The 20,505-nt window shown below is 54.9% G+C and overlaps 2 protein-coding genes across 2 annotated transcripts in view; both read left to right on the forward strand.

The window, feature by feature from the left end:
* Positions 1 to 4,671: 4,671 nt before the first annotated feature.
* On the forward strand, positions 4,672 to 6,624 carry SLC18A3 (solute carrier family 18 member A3). Its single transcript, XM_025466349.3, has one exon. The coding sequence runs from the start codon at positions 4,672 to 4,674 to the stop codon at positions 6,256 to 6,258; it is 1,587 nt and encodes a 528-aa protein (XP_025322134.1). The 3' UTR covers positions 6,259 to 6,624.
* CHAT (choline O-acetyltransferase) overlaps positions 6,471 to 20,505 on the forward strand; it is a 52,902-nt gene continuing 38,867 nt past the window's right edge. The window contains 12 exon segments of the mRNA XM_035707620.2: positions 6,471 to 6,505; positions 7,679 to 7,779; positions 8,005 to 8,165; positions 8,167 to 8,250; positions 8,253 to 8,345; positions 9,437 to 9,463; positions 10,479 to 10,559; positions 12,669 to 12,857; positions 13,627 to 13,745; positions 15,114 to 15,167; positions 16,686 to 16,866; positions 18,879 to 19,056. Of these exon segments, the coding sequence (XP_035563513.1) occupies positions 6,471 to 6,505; positions 7,679 to 7,779; positions 8,005 to 8,165; positions 8,167 to 8,250; positions 8,253 to 8,345; positions 9,437 to 9,463; positions 10,479 to 10,559; positions 12,669 to 12,857; positions 13,627 to 13,745; positions 15,114 to 15,167; positions 16,686 to 16,866; positions 18,879 to 19,056 (1,303 nt within the window).

The following is a 20,505-nucleotide window of genomic DNA, read 5'->3' on the forward strand; positions in this document are numbered from 1 at the left end:
CGGGGTAGAGGACTGCCTCTGAGCTGGATGCTGGAGGCTGTGTCCCAGAAGCTTCTTTAGGGAGGCTTCTTTCCAAGAACCTTCCTCCTCCCACCGATCTTCATCTGTCACTCTCCCTTACACTGCCAAGAAGTGACCACCTTGCAGATGGAGTAGCGGAGGTACAGTGAAGCACAGGGAATAGGGAAGTATCACAGGGACCACAAGGAAGGTCCCACCGCCTTGGTTTAAATCCAGGCTCTACTGTTGGGATCTCAGGCAAGTGACCCAGTTTCTCTATGCCCAACTTCCTCATCAGTATTCCAGGGGAAAGGACACCTAACCTCCGCCAGGATTGAGTAAGATTAGATGAAACAGCACACATAACACCCTTGACATACAGTGCTTAATATATGAGTCTGTTTCCTGCCATTGGTGAGTGGAGGACTGAAGAGTTGAGCATGATCTCAGAAATAACTTGACTCCATGCTCAAGTGCAGTCATGAATTATGAGGGCTAGCCAGCTGGGAGAGAAGTCTGCACCTTGAAGTTCCTGGGAAAATTTCTTTTCTCTAAAATTCCACTAAGTTCTAAATTCTTCAGCCACTAGGCAGAAAAACATCTGCTTTAAATCTCACCTCCCTTTTAAAATCAGGCAGGGCAAACAATATATGCATAAATAACAAATGCTCTGCAGGCTGGAAGACTGCCTCTTTAAAGGTCTCACAAAGGGAGCATCAGAAGAGGCTGGAGGTCTGCGCTGGGAAGCTGGAGCTAGTGTACTGAATCAAGAATATGCAGATTATGGGCAGCCCAGGTGGCTTAGTGGTTTAGTGCTGCCTTCAGCTGAGGGCGTGATCTTGGAGACCCGGAATCCAGTCCCATGTCAGGCTCCCTGCATGGAGCCTGCTTCTCCCTCTGCCCCTTTCTCTCTCTCTCTCTCTCTCTCTCTCTCTCTCTGTCTCTCTCTGTCTCTCCCTCTCCTCTCTGTGTGTCTCATGAATAAATAAAATATTTTTTAAAACCATTAAAAAAAAGAATATGCAGATTATGATGAGCTGAAAGAGGAAGCATAAGCCACCCACACCCCAGCATCTGAGCTCCCACTCTGGGAAAGTGAAATCCATGGGGTCACTTCAATTGAAAGTGTAGTTTCAATACAACCATACAAAGGAAGTAGACTCACAGATTTACTTGTTATAGATCCCAGAAGTGGGAGGGGGTGCTTGGGGGGTGGCTACAATGAGCAGGCGGAAGGGCAGTCCTCTGTCCCAGATCACCAGTGAAGAATAGACAGCAGGGTAGCAAGCACTTATTACTCATAAGATGGTTGGGATGGAGGTCATCAACATTTTGTGGGCTTAACTCCTAAGTAGTTATTTTTAAAGGTACCCCAGGAAAAGCCAAATGAGAACTTAAGTTAGAAATCCTAAACTCGGGATCCCTGGGTGGCTCAGCAGTTTGGCGTCTGCCTTCAGCCCAGGGCATGATCCTGGAAACCCGGGATTGAGTCTCATGTCAGGCTCCTTGCATGGAGCCTGCTTCTCTCTCTCTCTCTCTCTCTCTCTCTCTCTCTCTCTCTCTGTGTGTGTCATGAATAAATAAATAAAATCTTAAAAAAAAAAAAAGAAAGAAAGAAATCCTAAACTCGGAGTGCCTGGGTGGCTCAGTCGATTAAGCATCTGCCTTCAGCTCAGGTCATCACCTCGGGTCCTGGAATCAAGCACCGCATCAGGCTCCCTGTTCAACAGGGAGTCTGCTTCTCCCTCTCCTTCTCCCTCTGCCCCTTGTGCATGTGTGAGAGCTCTCTCTCTCTCTCTCTCTCAAATAAATAAATAAAAATCTTTTTAAAAAATCCTAAACTCAAGCCCTTATCTAAATGTTCATACTCTGGGTGTGTGTAGGGCTATCAAACTGTAAAATGCCTAGGCAGCAACTTAGAAAAACAAAAGTTGTTTTTTCTTGAAAGTTGTTTTCCTCATCACAAGGTTTCAAACTCAAATGACTGGAAAGCTAGGCAGGTGACATAAATGTGCAAATGTCCCTCAGTTGGAGGGACACTGTGGTAAGCTGAAGAGTGAGTGTGTGCTGACTCAAGGCCTTCAAATAACATTTAAAATAGTTCTGTCACCCTGAAGAGCCTCTTTCCAGTACTCACTTCCTCAGGCGGAATGTAGTGAGTGGGCTTTTCCCTCACCCTTTACTTAACAGAAACAAAGTCTGGAGACTGAGAGAGGCTGTGACTTGCCAAAGGTCAGTCAGAGGCAGATCTGTCCCCATACTGGGGCTCTTTCCCTCTCTCAGAGGGCAGTTTGGCCACCACAGAGCAGGTGCTGGGAACTCTTTAGTGGAAGAGTTTCTCCTCCTTCTTGGGATGCCTGGGTGGGTGGAGAGATTAAGTAACAGGTACCAAAGCCTCTGTCTCTCACCCTGACACCCTGGTCCTATCACCTCATCCCACAGCCATTTCAGGGGCAGCAACTTGCCAATGCCTCCCACCAGCTAGGACAGAGGCTGGAATCTCAATGCCCACCTAACCACAGGGACTAGCCCGGAAGCCAAGATGCCCCTGTACCTTTTACCTGCTCTTCACAAGACCCATTACTGTGAAAGGAAGCTAAAGAACACATTTTACAGACAACAACAAGCACTTCTATCACTCTTACTTTGTTATGTGCCAAGTACCCTAAGCACCAGTTACTCTTATTACATCATTTTACAAATAAGGACACTGGAGGACAAAGAGGTGAAGTAATTCCCTGGCACCCTAACTAGAAAGTGTCAGAGCTGGGAGCCGCCTCGGTCGTCTGTCTCTAAAGCCCAAGTCTGTATACTGCGTCACCCCTGCCTCGTTCTGGGTGGGAGCACACGTATAGAAAGAAGCTGGATTTATGCTAATTTACTTTTGAGACCAAAAGAATGGGAAAATTCTGACTCTGGAAAAGGGAAACTGTAATCTTAAAGACACAAGTCTCTCAATCTCCACTGCCTTTCTCCTGCCAGCCGGCCGACTGGGAACACAGGCTGGTTGTGCCATCCAGGGTCATTGTTCTTCGGGGGACACATTAGGCCCAGCTCACCGCCAGGGCAGCTCAGGCAGTGTGCAGAGAACGGGGTGTCTGGGCGGTGGGGGCCCTCTCGGAAGGTGAGCTTCCCTTGAGCCTCGGATCAGAGGAAAGCTGCCGGATCCTGCCGTGGGAGTGGGCGCGGCGCCCACTCGGGCTCTCTTACAACTGCGAGAGAGGACCCCGGCCACGTCACGCCCGGAGCCCACCGGAGACTTGGAGGCAGCTTTGTAGATTTAGGGGCAGGGGTCTGGGGAGGAGGGGGTGTGAATGGGGGCGGGGGCTCGCTGAAGCGGGTGGAGGGCTAGTTCCAGTGCCCAGAGCACCTGGAAGGAGTAACGGCGGGGTGGGGGTCAGGAGGAGGGCGAGGAGGAGAGGCGGAGCTGGGGGACCCGGACGGCTGAAGCTGAAAGGGGGAGGACCTGCCGAGAGAAGGTGGCGGAGCAGTACCGGAGCGGGGGCGGGGCCGGGCTGACATTTAGGGCCCTGGGGGGAGCGAGGCGACTTCTCCCCTCGGTCCCCAGAAGCTCGTAGTCAGGGATTCTCTGCCGTGACATTCTCCCGAAGGGCCGGTCTGTCGGAACCCGGCCCAGCAGTCTCTGCGTCTCCCCCTCCCTTCCTGGGGGTGAAGGGGCCAGGGGGTGGGGCCAGAGAAAGGGCTGGGGGATCCGTACCGGCCCCCCACCAAGCGCCGCCCCGCCATGCAGCTGCGAGAACAGATGGACGCAGCCACCGCTCACCTCGGGGGCTCTTTGCCCGCTGTGCGCGGAGATCCAGGCTGAGGCGGAGATCTGCAGCCCTCGGCGCCCTCCTCCAGCCGGGCGGGGGAGAGCGGCCGCTGCGCGACCCCTGGGGAGGGGGGCAGAGAGGGCGCCCCCCGCCCCCCGCCCCCCGGGTCCTAGAACTGGGCAGGGGCCGGGGAACAGACAGCCCGCTCCTAGCGCGGCGCATCCATCCTCTGGGGCTTGGCGAAGACCAAGGGGTCTTCTTACCAAGACCCTTCTCTAGGGTTCCCAGTCCCGGCGCCTCCGGGAAGGGGACCCCGGCCCGGCCGCGCCCCGCCCCCGGCCCCCGCCCCCCGGCCCCCGGCCCCCGCCCCGCCGACGTCGCATTAGCATGAGCGACGCAAGTGGCCCGGGCACCACTTGGGGGCCGAGACTCGCCGCGTCACAGCCCCGAGTGGAAAGGAAAGAAAGGAGGCGGCGGCGGAGGAGGCAAGAGCGCACGCGAGGGGAGGGAGAGCGGCGGCGGGCGGCGGGCGGCGGCATCATGCCCCTCGGCCCGCGCGGGCGGCCCTGCAACGCCTCGGGGACGGCTCCCCGCGAGCCAGAGGCGCGGCGTGCTCGGTCGCTGGCCCCGGCCCCTCGGCTCGCCCGCCTTCCCTGAGCGCCCTGAGGCCAGCGGCGGCCGGTCCGGGCTCGGCTCGCAACAGCCGCGGCGTCTCGAGGGGCAGGGTCTTCGCCTTTCCCGGGACACAGGGCCATGAGCCCCGCAGCCACCTGAGACTCCGGGGGCGCCGCGCCGCGCGGACCGCGCCCGCGAACTTGCGTGCCCGGGTCTCTGCGCTGCAGGGCGCCCGCGCTCGGCCCGGCGAAGGCGTCCCGGGAAGAGCGGCGGAGCAGAGGCGATGGAACCCGCAGCGTCCGCGGGCCGGGGCCGGGGCCGGGGCCGGGGTCCCCTTCGAGCTGCCCGGGCGGCCGCCGTCAAGCTGTCCGAGGCGGCGGGCGCGGCGCTGCAGGATCCCCGGCGGCATCGGCGCCTGGTGCTGGTCATCGTGTGCGTGGCGCTGTTCCTGGACAACATGCTGTACATGGTCATCGTGCCCATCGTGCCCGACTACATTGCCGGCATGCAAAAGGCCCGCAGGCCCACCCCGGGCACCGAAGTGTCCACTCTGCAGCTGTCCACTCCGGCCAGCGTCAGCGCCAACAGGGGCAACACCTCAGAGTCCCCGACGGCGGCGACGGAGAATGAGGACGTGAAGATCGGGGTGCTGTTTGCCTCCAAGGCCATCCTGCAGCTGCTGGTGAACCCCCTGAGCGGACCCTTCATCGACCGGATGAGCTACGATGTGCCGCTGCTCATCGGCCTGGGGGTCCTGTTCGCTTCCACCTTGCTGTTCGCGTTCGCCGAGGACTACGCTACGCTCTTCGCTGCGCGCAGCTTGCAGGGCCTGGGCTCGGCCTTTGCGGATACGTCCGGCATTGCCATGATCGCCGACAAGTATCCCGAGGAGCCCGAGCGCAGTCGCGCGTTGGGCGTGGCTCTGGCCTTCATCAGCTTCGGCAGTCTAGTGGCGCCACCCTTCGGGGGCTTCCTCTACCAGTTCGCGGGCAAGCACACGCCCTTTCTGGTGCTGGCCGCTGTCTCGCTGCTCGACGCGCTTTTGCTGCTGGTGGTGGCCAAGCCCTTCTCCGCCGCGACGAGGGCGCGGGCCAACCTGCCGGTGGGCACACCCATCCACCGCCTCATGCTGGACCCTTACATCGCGGTGGTGGCCGGGGCACTCACCACCTGCAACATCCCTCTTGCCTTCCTCGAACCTACCATCGCCACGTGGATGGAGCACACGATGGCGGCATCTGAATGGGAGACCGGCATGGCCTGGCTGCCAGCCTTTGTGCCGCACGTGCTAGGCGTCTACCTCACCGTGCGCCTGGCGGCGCGCTACCCGCACCTGCAGTGGCTGTATGGAGCACTCGGGCTGGCAGTGATCGGAGCCAGCTCCTGCGTGGTGCCTGCCTGCCGCTCCTTCGCTCCGCTAGTGGTCTCGCTCTGTGGCCTCTGCTTTGGCATTGCGCTCGTTGACACGGCACTGCTGCCCACCCTCGCCTTTCTCGTGGACGTGCGCCACGTCTCGGTCTACGGCAGCGTCTATGCCATCGCTGACATCTCCTATTCCGTGGCCTATGCGCTCGGGCCTATCGTGGCGGGCCACATAGTGCATTCGCTCGGTTTTGCGCAACTTAGCCTTGGCATGGGCCTGGCCAACCTGCTCTACGCGCCCGTCCTGCTGCTGCTGCGCAACGTGGGCCTCCTGAGGCGCTCCCGCTCGGAGCGCGACGTGCTGCTGGAGGAGCCACCGCAGGGTCTGTATGATGCTGTGCGCCTGCGTGAGCGCCCGGTGTCGGACCCGGACGGCGCACCCCGAAGCCCTTCGGGCCCCTTTGAGGAATGCGAGGACGTCTACAACAATTACTACACCCGCAGCTAGCAGCCCCGCTACTCCTCCAGGCCACCCCCCCACCCGCCCACCCGCCCACCTCTTGGGTCAAGGTGGCTTCAGGCTCAGGGCCGGCCCCTTCCAACGAGTATTCCACAGCCTCCACAGCCTCGCCCGTCTTGACTTCCTCGTCGGGGTCCCCCGTCTATGACCCTTTCTGTGTCACCCTCCCTCCCGTCCAGTGGGGCATAGAGCACAGAGGCATGAGATGCGATACTGGTCCTGCGGAGATAAAGAGGTGCGCGAGGCGCCACCTCGGGGCTCCTCTGTGTAGAACCGTGCGTCTGTCTGTCTTTCCTCCCATTTCTCTCAGTGCCAAGTTGGCGCCCTGCACCGCGGTGCTTCCGGCCCGAATCAATAAACTATATCTGTTCGAGACCGAGTCTCTTTACTGATGAGGGTGGGCGGCCGGGCACAGGGCCAGGAGGGCAGAGGGGAGGGTGAGCTGGGTCTAGCCCTAACACAGGTCTGGGCCTGGCAAGCACTAGGGACGCCTGTGGCTCTTTTGCTACCTAGTAGAGGAGGTAGAAATAAAGCAAATCCAGCAAAGGCTCCCACCTTCGGACACCACTTCCTTTTAGCCCGCGACAGCCCCTCCCTCCCAGCCCCAACGCAGCGCCCCAGGGTGCCGCCCGGGGGAGCCTGAGGACCCGCTATCTCCGGGTGCGCTAGGCACCGCCCCTTGAGGACACTCCCTGTGTCAGTCACTGGGCTTTGAAGCGTCAGGGGTGGGCCTCCCTTTAGCGTGGCATCCTGCCGGGTCCAGGCTCGGTGAGGAGTAGGGGCCGACCTGTTCCTGGCAGAGGTCGATCTCTGTCATGTGTGTTTGTCAGAGAGCTAGGCTCTATCCTGCGAGGAGTGGGGGAGAGGTTGGTGTGTCTGCTATGACCTGGCTGTGCGGGTCTGAGTCGTAAGGGAAGAGGGTGCCAATGTGGGAGCTGGCGCCACCCCCTTTACCCCCACCCTTACCCCTGCCTTGGTGGAAGCATCTGGCCAAGGCTGTCAGAAGTCTCCCCACCTTGAGTGCTGGTCTCTGGAGCTGCAGGCCCCGGTTTGCAGGCCACTCCCAGTCCTGGAGTCTGCGGCCTGATTGAAGGCCGAGGAGCCCTACAATTCTGGCATGGAGAGGCAGCAGAGTTGGGGTACACCTATGTATTAATCAATGCCTCTGAGAGTCCTCACTACTGGTGTGTGCACATCTGTCCTCTGATCGCGTGTTGGGCTGGGTGTGTGTTTGGGCAGGGTCTGTCTTTGTGGGTCTGTCTGTGTGTGTTGCTGTGTAAGGATCTTTATCTGGGGTGGGGGTGGGGGAGGAGTGCTTTGTCTGGGAGGACTGTATGCCTCTGGCTGCGTGTCTGTAAGCATCCCCAGGTCTGTATCTCCACTCCTCCCCACCCCCTCCTCCCCATAGTGCCAGCAAGGAAGGAGGACCTCCAGTGATCAACAAACAGAATGATGATGATGATGATGATGATGATGATGATGATGATTATCATTTTGAAAGGATTTGTAGTATGATTTGAGCCTGGCCTAGACGGCGGGGAGGGGACAGATTTCCCCAGACCCAACCCTTCCCCCAGGATGGTGCGGCCGCAGCCGGGGCTAGGATAATGGAGTTGGGAGAGCACAGGGACTGGGGAAGGCTGGGCAGGGGGCAATGAGCACGGGCCGGGCAATGTTCTGCACCCCGTTTTCCTGCCTGGATTCCGCTGCCTTGACACAAACTCGTTCGGGGAGCCGTCCGAGCCGGGGCAGGGGGCCTGGAGGTGGGATCGCCGCAGGCGGCGGGGGTGGGGGCGAGGACGGAGGAGCGGGAGAAACGGGGTGGGGCTGAGGGAGGGAAGAAAAAGAGACGGGAGGGAGGAGGAACAGGACGCAGGAGAAGGCAGGCGCGGCCGGTCCGCTGGCATCCAGTGGGGAGGCCGCGGGGACGGCGACGTCGGAGGCTCGACCGCGGACCGAGGCCCCCACCCCCGGACTGCTGACGCGCCCCTGGATCCCTTCCGGCCGACACTCCCGCGCCCAGTCTTGCCTGGTGCCCGGGTACGGTGGCCAACGCGGCGGAACCGGGAGCACAGGTGAGAGGGGCTGGGCGGGAGAGCGCCGCGCCGGGAGCGGAGCGCGGGGAGCCGAGGGCGGTGGAGGAGGGCTCCGTCCAGGGAAGGCGCCGGGGCCCGGAGGCCCCAGGATCCGCGGCATTTGCCGAGGGCTGAACCCAAGTGGCCGTCGGGGAAGCGCCGGGAGATTGTGGGATTCCGCGGCTCTGGCGCTTCCCCACGGATTGTGGAGGCAGAAGGACCGGGAGCAGGACCGGGAGCAGGACGGCGAGAAGTTCGGGGGAAAGGGCTTGGAGAGGCTTGGTCATCATGCTCCGCGCCTCCACGTGCGTGTCCTCACTTCTCTATTCTGGATCCCCATCTGCTAAATGCCAAGGTCTGCATTTTGTGTGCCCAGTCAGGGCGTCTGCAGGCCTCACCGGGACCCCTCTGATTTGCGGGTACGCACCCGACTGGCGCGGAGGTGGGAGGTGGGGAGCAGCCTCAGGTGGCAAGTGTGAGCTAGGTCCCAGGGAGTCCCTACATGGTGCCTGTGTTGAGGAGGCCGAGCTCCGATTGGGCCTCAAGTTCAGAGGAGAGACCCCCCCACCCCCTTCCCGGCACCCTTGGGAAGCCAGGCTGGTGGCAGCATGGATTGGAGGGCATCAGAGGCAAAAAGATACGCATACATATCCGCATTCACCGCCTAATTCCTGGCCCTGGGGGGGGGGGGGGGAAGCAGCCCCCTGCCCAGCAGGGACCAGGCCCTCCCATTTGGTCCCCAGGAAGCCATAGTGCTCCAACCTCACACCTCTCCAAGATATGGGGTGTCCAGTCACACTAGGACCTTTACCAACTTGACCTTGCCCTCACTGACCTTTCCAAATTCTACAGCCCTGCTGTGGACCCTAACTTGTATACCACTGTTTCCATTTTGCTGGGTGTAGGGGCAATGACAATGCTGTTCAGCAGGTCTGGGGACCACCTAGTGCACAGCATCCTGGCATGGAGTTCATGTAGGTTCTGTATTCTCTGCTAGTACTGCCAGGCAGCCCCAGGCTTCTCCATTCCTGAGCCTGATTCATCATCTTTCTGGAAGCTCTGTCCTTGGGTCAGCTGCGCCTAGAGCCTAGCCCCCACCTGGGCTATGCTTGCCTGGGGTGGGGGTGGGGGATAAAATGGACTAAACATCAGCTTTAGGCTCTTGGGAGAGAATAGGGGATGGATGAGTAGAAATCATGAGTGTGTCACTCTGAGGCTCTGCTTTGGGAATATGCTGAGGGTAGAGGGTAGTCTTAAATAGGCCTTTGCCCCTCTTGTCTTGGGTCACTTCTACTGCAAATAAAAAAATTAATCCATTTCTCTCCAGGCTGAGTCAGGTGACCCCTAGAGTCCTGGACTGCCCAGCTGCCCTGTAGCATCTCCTCAGTGTTCCCATGCCACCTTCACTAGGGGCCTGCAAACCAGAGATTGCCTAAGTCACAGTCCATCCAGCAGGCCCCAGGGACCTCCACCACAACCCCTGTCTTGGCCACAGGCCAGGCTCCCGGTCAGCCCAGAGAGCCTCCTGGAGCCCACAGCCTCAGAGGACATGTATTCATTTACCCGTGCATTCATGCAAGCATGCGGTCCTTCAATTCAGCTGCCCAACACTGATCCTACTCCATGCTAGTCACTGGCTAGGTCCCAGAGGTGAAGCCCTGAACACAACAGGAGAAGCTCGCAGTCTAGTAGGAGAGATCTTAATCAGCAAAACATGTATCTGTTGAGTCCTAGGCAGGAACAAAGCAAGTGCTCTGCCAATGACCCCTTTATGATTTGGAGTGAGCAAGCCCAACAGGCTCCTTCCCATTCTGGCCTAGGGTGGTCAGTTGAGTCTGGGTGACAGTCTTATGGAATAGGTATCAGCTAAAGACTTGCTTTAGACCCCACTCTAACTTCTTTGGGGACTCGGAAAGGACACGTGGTTAGGGAGGCTGGTCTGGAGGTTGGGAGATTGGGACCTGCAGTGAGGTCCTGTGTGATTGGGGCCCATGTCTAGCTCTGGCTTCCTTACAGGGTAGGGGTGGAGGGTTAGACTATGGAAGGTAAAAGGGTCCATGACAACTCTATGTGGCTATTGTACTGATGTCTCCCTGCTTCTTGGTCCTCAGGTCTGCACCTCTGCTTCCCCAGCCAGGAGTCACCAAGATGCCTATACTGGAAAAAGCTCCCCATAAGACAGCAACAAAAACTCCCAGCAGTGAGGAGGAGCCTGTGAGTGACTTTTAGATTCCTGTCTCTCATCCCTGCCCTCCCCACTTACATACCCCTGCTTCCAGAATAGTCCTGTATGGGACTGGCCTCAGCACTTGCCTGGCCACTAGCCCTGTCCTCTCTTGGGCATGAAGCCCAGGCTGCAGTCTTGCCCTGAGCCTGCTGAGGATCCTGGGAGAGCCTGGAGGGCCTAGGAGTGGCTTCAGGCAATGTTGAAGAAATGCTAATAGCCACATCCTTATTCCTAAGGCCAGGAAGAGCCCCTGACCTGGGCTAGATACTCTTCTCCCTAGGCTTTTCCTTTCCCCAGGTTTCACTTCCAAAGGCTTTGATTCTGGTGGAGTTGTTAGGGTAAGACTGAACTCTCTAAGCCTTGTCACATCCCAGCCTCAGCTGCTGGCTCAGTCCTGGAGCCTTAGGCACCATCTTCCCCACTGGCCTAAGACACTGCCACTCTCCTTAGGTAGGCATCCTCCTTCCCCACCTTCTTAAGCGATGGAGCAGCACATCTGATCTCCAGATTGTTGAAGCATCGGCCCCTCTGCTACATTTGTCTTCTTGCCACCTCTTTACCCGGGGCTTCATTTGAAACCCTAATCAGAATTTTTTGGATTCTCCCCATGAAATTGCTCACCATGTTGCCCTGACTTTTACAGCTCACGAACGTGTCTGTTGTTGAGTCTGGTCCATGGCATGCCCTTTCCTTGAGAGCAGGCGTTCTCTCTCCATTGTCCCTAAGTACAGTCCAGGGCTTGGTTCACATGAAGTGCCTGTGAAATGTGTACTGACCTGAGACCCTAGGGTCCAAAGATTCTCAGTACATGTCCCTGTCTCCAGCCCCAGGCCTCGGCTAGAAGCCCAGGAGAATCTAGAGAGAAGCCCCATGGGACTGAGATGTATGAGCCAAGATTTCCTGCCTCATTCCATTTTACCCATCACTGATTCCCTATGACTGAGCCCCAGAACACTATCAGAGCCCTGAGGAAAGGTACCCTGTCTCTAGCACAGACTCCAGACAGGCCTGCTGACACTCTTGGCAAGGCCACCATCTGGGCTGTGCTTGCCCACTCCCCCACCACACAGACCCCCAGACCCCAAGAGAAGGAAAAGGGAAACAGAATGGCTGGTTGGGGGGCCTGAACCTGGCTTTCTTGAAGTGGACTAAACAACCTAGAATGCTGCCCAGACCACCCTCATCCTTGAGCATTCGCTGGGGCAGGAGCAGCCCATAACTGGCAATGACCTCTCCCTTCCTCCCCCTAGGGCAGTGAGCCCTAAAGACAAGATCGGGGAGGCAAGGACTCCCATTCTTTCATCAGCACAGGCTCCCATACTGGTCCCTGTCTGCTCAGGGCTGCTGCAGCAGGAGCCAAGCAGAGGCAAGCATTCAATGGGTCCCTTTACTCCACAGCCTGGCCCCACCACCCCAAGGAGAAAAACCCCTGAAAGAAGGTGGCCCCTACCACCAATTTTGTAAACTTGAATCTGTAATATGAAAAGTTGTGGTTTCTGACTGTGACTAGCTCAGTGAGGAAGAAGGAAAAGGAGGAGATGTAAAAGAGCCAGTCTCTCCTTGAGTATAACACCCTTTGTGTCCAGAGATAAACTAGCTTCTGAAGCCCCAGCTGGGAACAATTCCTAAATTAACAGTGACCAACAGCCAATATCAAGACCTATTCTTTGTGGTTTAAAAGCATTTTCATATAGGATCTCTTTGATCCTATGAGAAGTAGAGGCTATTAACACCCATTTTACAAGGGAGGAAACTGAGGCACAGAAGGGAGGTGGTTTGCTTAAGATCACGCAGCTTGTCAGCATCAGGGTCAGTGCATGAACTCAGTACAAACATCAAGGTCTTCTCCTCTACACTTTATCCCCTCTTGGGGGCAGGGCTAAGGTACCAGAAAAAATGACAGGAGCTTCTTAAAGTCAGAATTCTGCTGAGCTGAGCCCTGGAAATAGGCAAGACTCAAGATAGGGAACAAGGATGGGGACTGATGGAGACACCAACTGGAGACCAACTTGGGGACAGGCATGGTCTAATGCCCACTGATGGGCCCCACATAAGAACAGGCATAGAAAGTGCCTATGAACTTTCTCTTCCAGAAGTTGCCAAAACTTCCAGTGCCCCCACTGCAGCAGACCCTGGCCACTTATCTGCGATGCATGCAGCACCTAGTACCTGAGGAGCAGTTCAGGAGGAGCCAGGCCATCGTGCAGCAGTTTGGGGCCCCTGGTGGCCTTGGTGAGACCCTACAGCAGAAGCTCCTGGAACGACAGGAGAAGACTGCCAATTGGGTAAGAGTTATTGAGAGGGGCAGACTGCAGGGAGCTGGCAAGGGTGCAGTGCAGACAAGGGACCCACAGGGTGGGGGACAGGGAGTAGACTTAAAGACAGGGATTTGGATGAAGGGCAGGTAAGCAACAAAGATGGGACAGATTGGGGGAGAGGGAAGAGAAGAGAAACAAGGGTATTGCAAGGGGCAAAAATGAGGGACAGACAGGATGGGGACCAAGAAGGGACAGATGGGAATAGAGTTGAAGTGATGGAGAGAGACAGGGTATAGAGGTGGAAGACAATGGGGGTCAGGGATGGGGGAATGGATAGGAGAGCGTAAGAGATAGAAATGGGGCAACAAGGTAAGACAAGGGACAGAGATGGAGACAGACGGGGGACAGAGATGGGACAGCAGAAGATGGGGATTAGCTCAGGGAAGCAAAGAAGAGGGCAAAGCAGGAATAGAGCACACGTAGGATGGGCAGGGGACAGGGATGAAGTACCAAACACCCAGAATAGGAAACTAGGATGGAAGAGAGAAATGGCATGGGGCAAAGATGAAGGTCAGTCATGGTGGACCAGAGAGCACACATTTCCCCTAGCACATACCTGGGGCACAGTGTGTGTTTGTAGAGCGAATGAATGAGGTGTATGATCCAACAAAGTGTCCCAATTGTCTCGTGGGGCTGCCAGGATGGGACTGGCACTCTTCACAGGCAAGGTGATCTTGTTCAGAGGGGTGTGTATGACCGCTGGGAGTAATGGCGCCCCTCTCATTCTCCCCAACAGGTGTCTGAATACTGGCTGAATGACATGTATCTCAATAACCGCCTGGCCCTGCCTGTAAACTCCAGCCCAGCAGTGATCTTTGCCCGGCAGCACTTCCAAGATACAAGTGACCAGCTAAGGTGAGGCCACCATGCTCCTAGGTTCACAGCTTGAGAGTCTGCCTGGGGCCTAGCCCCAGCACCAGGAAGAAAAGATCGAGGCTTGTGCCTTGGCTGAGCTTCTAAGGCCAAATGCCCCTGAGACAGAGGCTGTCCAGGCTGTGGTCCAGGAAATAGGTTAGATGAGGTTGCTATGTGAGTGACAAACACCCAGTCTTCCTCAGAACACATTTATTTGGGGTGGGGTGGGCACTAGAGGAGGTCATGGGCTCCCAGGTGTTCCCATGGCATTCTCCACCTGGCTGAGGCTCTGGAAGGAGGTGTGTATCCTCTGACCCCACCAATACTTGAGGCTCGGACTTGTCCCTTGGATGCACTGCCCCAGGCTGTCTGAGACGACCTCTGCTGTGCCCCCACCAGCCCACAGCTCTCAACAGAGGCTCCAAGGGGGTGGAAATGGTTCTTTCCTGCCAGCTGCCGCCACCAGAGCCTCTGCCATCTGCTGCAATTTCAGGGCTCACTGAGCCACTGGAATGGCCTCTGGGCCCACTGATGTTGACTGGGGGGCTGCGGGGGAGCAGGAGGGGCGATGAACATATACACAGGGATGTGGCAGGGAGGAAGGGTCTTCCTACAGTGGTCTCGCAGATCCAAACCCAATGGCACAGCACAGGGACAGCTCAGAGAAGAAAAGAAAAACAAAAACAAACAAAAGAGGAGGGGCCTACATTGGCCTATGAGCAGGACTCAGCTGTGCCAGGAAAACCCTCATCCCCTCCTTCCTCATGGGGACTAGCCCAACCCAGCTGCTGGTCAGACAACCTGCAGCCTGGACCTCCCGTGGGCAAAAGGAAGTGTGCAGATAGATGGATGAACAGCTTCTGAAAACAATTGTCAAGCTGCATCCAAGGGGTCAGGGTCATCATCCATGGACAGTTAAGATGACACAGTCCTATGGCACAGTCCTGTGGTGACTTTTCTTTCCCCTAGCACCCACTTTCATTTTCATTAGCACTAAGGGGACCAAATTATTGACTTTTCCTAGGAGGCTGGATTTCCCCAAACCTGGGTTCCCGGTCTAGCTCAGCCCCAGCACAGGCCTTTCCTAGGGACAACCCCCACCCCTGACCATCCAGCCTTCTCCTGCCTGCTCTGTGGCCTCTCCCAGCTTCCTCTCCTAACTCTTCTCCTCCTCCCCATTTACCCTCCAGGGCCCCCTCCTCCTAGTTATCTCCACAAGACCATTTTAATCCAAGGCTTGTGAAAGACTGGCAGCATGCCTGCAGCAGGGTCGGGGAGGGATGGTTGAGCTTGAGAGAGGGATGTGGAGTAGAAGGAGAGGAGAGTGGGAGAGAGGGAAGGAGCCTGAGCCCTGATCTCTCTCTGCAGGTTTGCAGCCAGCCTGATCTCTGGTGTGCTCCACTACAAGACGATGCTGGACAGGTAGGTTGGGGCCAGCCTGGGAAGGGTAGTGCCCGAATTTGGCACAGCCTGTTGAGTCATCTGTCTCCCTGCCACACTAGCCACAGAGCTCCCAGAAGGCAAAGACCTTGTCTTTTTCCAGCCCTGGATTCCCGGGTCCTGTCACAGGGCAGGTAGACTCCTCACCCCTTCCCCATCCCAACTCCTCCAGCATCAGGATAATGTTAACCCCAGCTAACATGACTGAACATTAATGGTTCCTTTTCCTAGGGTGATCACTGTCCTTCCTTGATCTCTTTAAAATGCTATGTGCCTCAGGAATTTAGGGGATGCATGAGAAGGCAGAGAAGGAGTCATGGGAGTGAGGTGATGGTGGATTCATCCTTGCTAGTTGCCAATTGAGGGGAATGATCTCCCCACGCTGAGCCTATGTACCAGGCTTCAACCTCTCTGGATTCCTCTCCAGCTTGGACAGGTGTTCCTCAGATGATCTGTGGTGAAGGACCAATGTATTTTTTAACTTTATGAAATGTAAAACACTACAAAAATGAATTCACAGTAAAATGGTACAAAGGCATAGAATACACAACCACATATTTTGTTTTTATTTTAGATTTAACACACATAGAATTCCTCAGTTAACTTGCTATAAAAGTTTCTGAGAACTGCTTCTGCTTCTTAGAGTTCTGAGCGGCATCTGCACTTTGAGCAGCAGGGCCAGGGACACCATACCCTCACTCTGCCCCAGCTAATCTCAGGGCTGCCTCTTATCCTCAGGGCTCAGTTCCCACCTGGTCCTTGTCACCCTGTCTCACTACCTGAAACCCTCTCATTTATCAGCTTGCTGCTTGTTGTCTACGCCCCACTTACACATCCCAGGATCTGTGTCCCATCACTCATGTTTTGTTTGCCACTATAACCCCAGATCATAGAAATAAATGTGCCTGGCACAGAGGAGTGCTCAATAAAATGTGTTGCCTGAGAGGGAGGGAAGGAGAGAGAGTGGAGAGACAGAGGGAGAAGGAGAAGGAGCAGGGAGGGAGGAAGGGGAGAGAGCTAGAGGGAGAAAGAAGGAGAAGAGAGAGGAGGAAGTGGCAGATCAGAAGGGAAGGGAGCGAGTAAAGAACACAAGAGATGCTGAGACCTCAGAAGAAAGAACTTTCTACCTTGAACTCAGAGAAGGCTTCTAGAAGAGATGATGGAAGAGTAGGCTCCTGAAAAAGTAGTTTTCTGAACACGTTCGTTGAGCACAGGGGTGGGGTGAAGGCATGCCAAGCAAAGATCAGCACGAGTGAAGTCATGAGGGCAAATATGAAAGTTCTGTACATGTAGTGCCCGAGGCAGTGATGAGGAGACTCCCAGAGGCTTGAGAAAACCCTGAGGACCCCTCCATGGGCTGTGGAAACACAGGACTCCACCACTTCAGAAAGTGGCTCTTTGACTGCCATCCTAATGCAGTTCTGGTGTTTGTGCCCTGCTTTGCCTAATCAAGTCAAGTAGACCCAATTCTGATCCCCTGCTTCCCTCGCTGCTCTCCAGCCACTCCATCCCTCCTGACTGTGCTAAGGGCCAGCTGTCAGGGCAGCCACTTTGTATGAAGCAATACTACGGGCTTTTTTCCTCCTACCGGCTCCCCGGCCACACCCAGGACACACTGGTGGCCCAGAAGAGCAGTGTCATGCCTGAGCCAGAGCACATCATCGTGGCCTGCTGTAACCAGGTAAGTGGCCTGGCCCTCTCTGCTGCAGCCTCTCCGCCCTGGGGAGGATGCATGAATACATATCAGTTCCTGTTTCACCAGGGATGCTCAGCCTCCCCTTGGAGGCACTCAGTGAGTTAGGATAGAGTAGGTTCTCTCAACTCCTGGTCAGTCCCATTTATCTCCCATGAGTACAAGGAGAGTCATCGATTGAGAATGACTTCAGTGGGCTCCCATTTTGGCCCTGACCAGCCAGGTCAGCTGGTCTGAATGGATGGTGGGCTTTTAATGAGACCCAGCGTGGCCTCAGCAACTCCTCATGAATAACCCAGGTGGCGGCCTTCCTGGAGACCACACACAGAAGATGGACACCTTTACGGACTGACTGTCCAGACCTCCATGTCCAGGTGCTAGGCTCAGCACTTACTCATCCCTCCTGATTCAGTAGTGACCTGCAGAGGTGCTTGGAATCCCCATCTGACAGAAGAGGAAATGAGGCCTCAAACAAGTTGAGTGGCCTGTCCAAGGCTGAGAAGGCCTTATAGGCCTGGCCAGTACCGCCTGCTCATACCCTGCCTCCTGCAGCTCAGGTCTTCACACTGGCTTCCAGGAGCCCACAAGGGCCCGTGAGGACCCAGGAGACAGGCTAAGCATGTAGGTTCCTGACCCCTTAGCAGCACTCATCAGACTATAGATTCTCTATATTGAGCTTCCACCTAATTATTTCATCTGACAAGAAGCTGTTTTGGGGGTTCTTTGTTTTGTTTTGTTTTGGTTTTTGTTTTTGTTTTGGTTTGGTTTGGCTTTGGGTTTTAGTGGGGTTTTTTTGTTTGATGTTGTTTTTGTTTCTTTTTTTTTTTCTTCTAAAACCCAAGTTTGACACCTACTCTAGAGATTCCCCTGCTATTTGTGCTACCATGTTTTCTTCTTGGGTTCACCTGGCACTTTCAGTCTAAGATAGAAGCTCAGTGAAAGTCTGCCATCCTAGGTTGGCTATTCCCACCAGAAGCCTCCCTGATGCAGTTTGGCCACAAATAAGAACTTTTCTCCATCTTCATTAAAAAGTCAAACTCAGAATTTCCCAGCTCCTGCATGCTGTACTATTCATCCATTCCAGAAATACTCTCAGGGCTCCTGCTCTGGACCAGGCCATGTATCTGCTGCTCAGGGCATGAGACCAGGCACTCATATCAACTGGCAGAAAAGGGATCTTGACTTGGGGCTAGGGATAAGACTTTTCACGAAGCCCAAGACCTTAGCTTCAAAGCTCCTGAATGACAGACAGCTCACAGGCCTCATTTGGAACACACACATGCACACATGTATATGCGCACACATAAGGATAGAGCATTTTGCATGTTTTCCATTTTAATCTTCCTCTGCATATTATTTGCTAACTTGCTTTTTTTCTCCACTCACCATTGTGTTTGATGTCTATCCCTGTAGCTGTATCTAGAACTAGTTTATTCCTATTTATTGCTGAGTGGATGTGCACTAGATGAATACACTACATCTAACTTAGCTGTTCCTCTGCTGAAAAATATTTGGTCTCTCTCTACTGTTTTGCTATTGCAAATACAGCCTAAATGCACACTCCTTCACATGTCTTCTGGGCATGAGAGTATATGTTTCTTCAAGCCTTAGGTTAAAGTATGTATTTATAAGAGTAGTTGCTGCTGAATCATAAGGTATGCACAATTTAGCTGGACAGACATTGCCCTCCAATAGTAGTTGTAGCAATTTATACTTAATTCCCCACAAACATAATAGTTTTACATGAAGTGAGAACCACAGAAGAAAGTTTTATTTTAGCTAAGTTTAATCTGGCCTTCTTTGATTTGGGGAAGCCTGGAGTCCAGCACAGTCAACAGCATTGGGTAGGTCCCCAACTTGTGACTGTTCAGAACCATCACATACCTTAAGATCCGGGGCCTGAGTATCCCCCACCTGTGCTCACAGGTGAAGGCTCAGTGAAGGCCCTTCACCTTGGGCCAGCTGCTATGAGTGACGTGTTTGACCTGTTTCCCCCACAGTTCTTTGTCTTGGATGTTGTCATTAATTTCCGCCGTCTCAGTGAGGGGGATCTGTTCACTCAGTTGAGAAAGATAGTCAAAATGGCTTCCAACGAGGATGAACGCTTGCCTCCAATCGGCCTGCTGACGTCAGAAGGGAGGAGCGAGTGGGCTGAGGCCAGGACGGTCCTCGTGAAAGGTTAGCAGCAGTGCCCAGCACGTCTCCACGCTCATCTCATCATCATGCCCATTGGCTTTCCTTCCTCTACAGTCGGGCACCATGCCTCATCCCCATTTGCCATAGCATGGGGCGCTCAGGCCTCCCTCCAACTCAGGACCTGACAACAAGTCAGCTGAGGATCCTGGAAGCTGACGGCACATTTTGTACCCTCATATTTCATTGGGAAATATTCTAGCTTCCTGGGTGAGACTGGTGAGAGCTTCCGGGTGAGACTGACTAGCACTGGAATCTTGGGATGTCTGGGAATATTGAGGGAGGAAAGATTTTGAGCTGGAGGAAGGCTGGCTACAATTAAGCAGTTGTGCTTTACTGGTGGGCAGGGATGGTACTCGTTTTAGGGGTCCGAGTCACTGGGAGAGCTGTCACATGGAGATATGGGATAGAGCCCAGATCTGGGAGGGTGGCTCACTGCCTTCTTCACGTGATTTCTCAGTCCTCAAACTTTTCATCTTCAAACTGACCTATCCTTCTGGATGGCTGCTGCTCTTATGAAAGTTTCTAAGCATTCTCATAAGAAAGCTGATAATAGTCTTAAATCTTTTAAATCATCCTTCTGGAAACTAATTTTCAATTCCAAAGCCAGTTCTATTCCCAGGAATTGGATGGAATGCTTTCCTTTCTTGTCTACATTAGAGATTCCAGGATAAAGGTGAGGCTTCCATGTTCCTCCAGAGGTGGACCTCCATCTGCACCTTGGGCTCTCATTTGACCAAGTGTCCATTCAGACTTCCTGAGGACCTGGGCTAGGCCTGGAAAATATAAGAGGCAGAGAGGATGAAGCCACTGCCCCTGAGCAGCTCCCTGGACAGTGAAAGGAAAGGCATGGGAATCAGATTCAAGTACACAGTAATGCAGCATCTACCCATGTAAAGCAATAAGATAGCAAGTACCAATAAGTGTTCCAGGACTTCATCAAGAGGAGGGAGCCCTCCTACTTGGGAGGCTTTTGAAAGGTTTCATTTGAAAAAGTGGGAATTATGCAAAGCTCTGAGACATGAGTGAGAGGGGCAGGAAGGAGGGGTAGCATCCAGGTAGGCAGACGGTCTATGAGCAAAGCTAATTGGCCCCAAGGACATGCCTGCCCTGCCTGGTTCTGCAAGGAGAGCAACCAGCAGACAAAGATGGCCATGCTGGATGTATGGAAAGAATAAAAAGGTGGTAGAGTCTGGTTCTCTGGCAATAGGCACTTGCATTTTCTGATCCCTCTCCTTAGAAAATTATTTCATCAAAGGTAACTAGCTCCTTGCACCATCCAGTGCTCAGCTCAGGTGTCACTGCCTCAGGTCCCCTAGAGCATCCCCCACTCAACACACTGTCACCTTGTCCTGCTTTCTTACAATGATTGAATTTGTCACTCTGAATTTAGCTTCTCATTTGTTTATTATGCGTGCTGATTATCTGCCTCCC

The sequence above is a fragment of the Canis lupus genome, chromosome 28 (assembly GCF_003254725.2).
Source record: "Canis lupus dingo isolate Sandy chromosome 28, ASM325472v2, whole genome shotgun sequence".
Taxonomy (NCBI): Eukaryota; Metazoa; Chordata; class Mammalia; order Carnivora; family Canidae; genus Canis; species Canis lupus.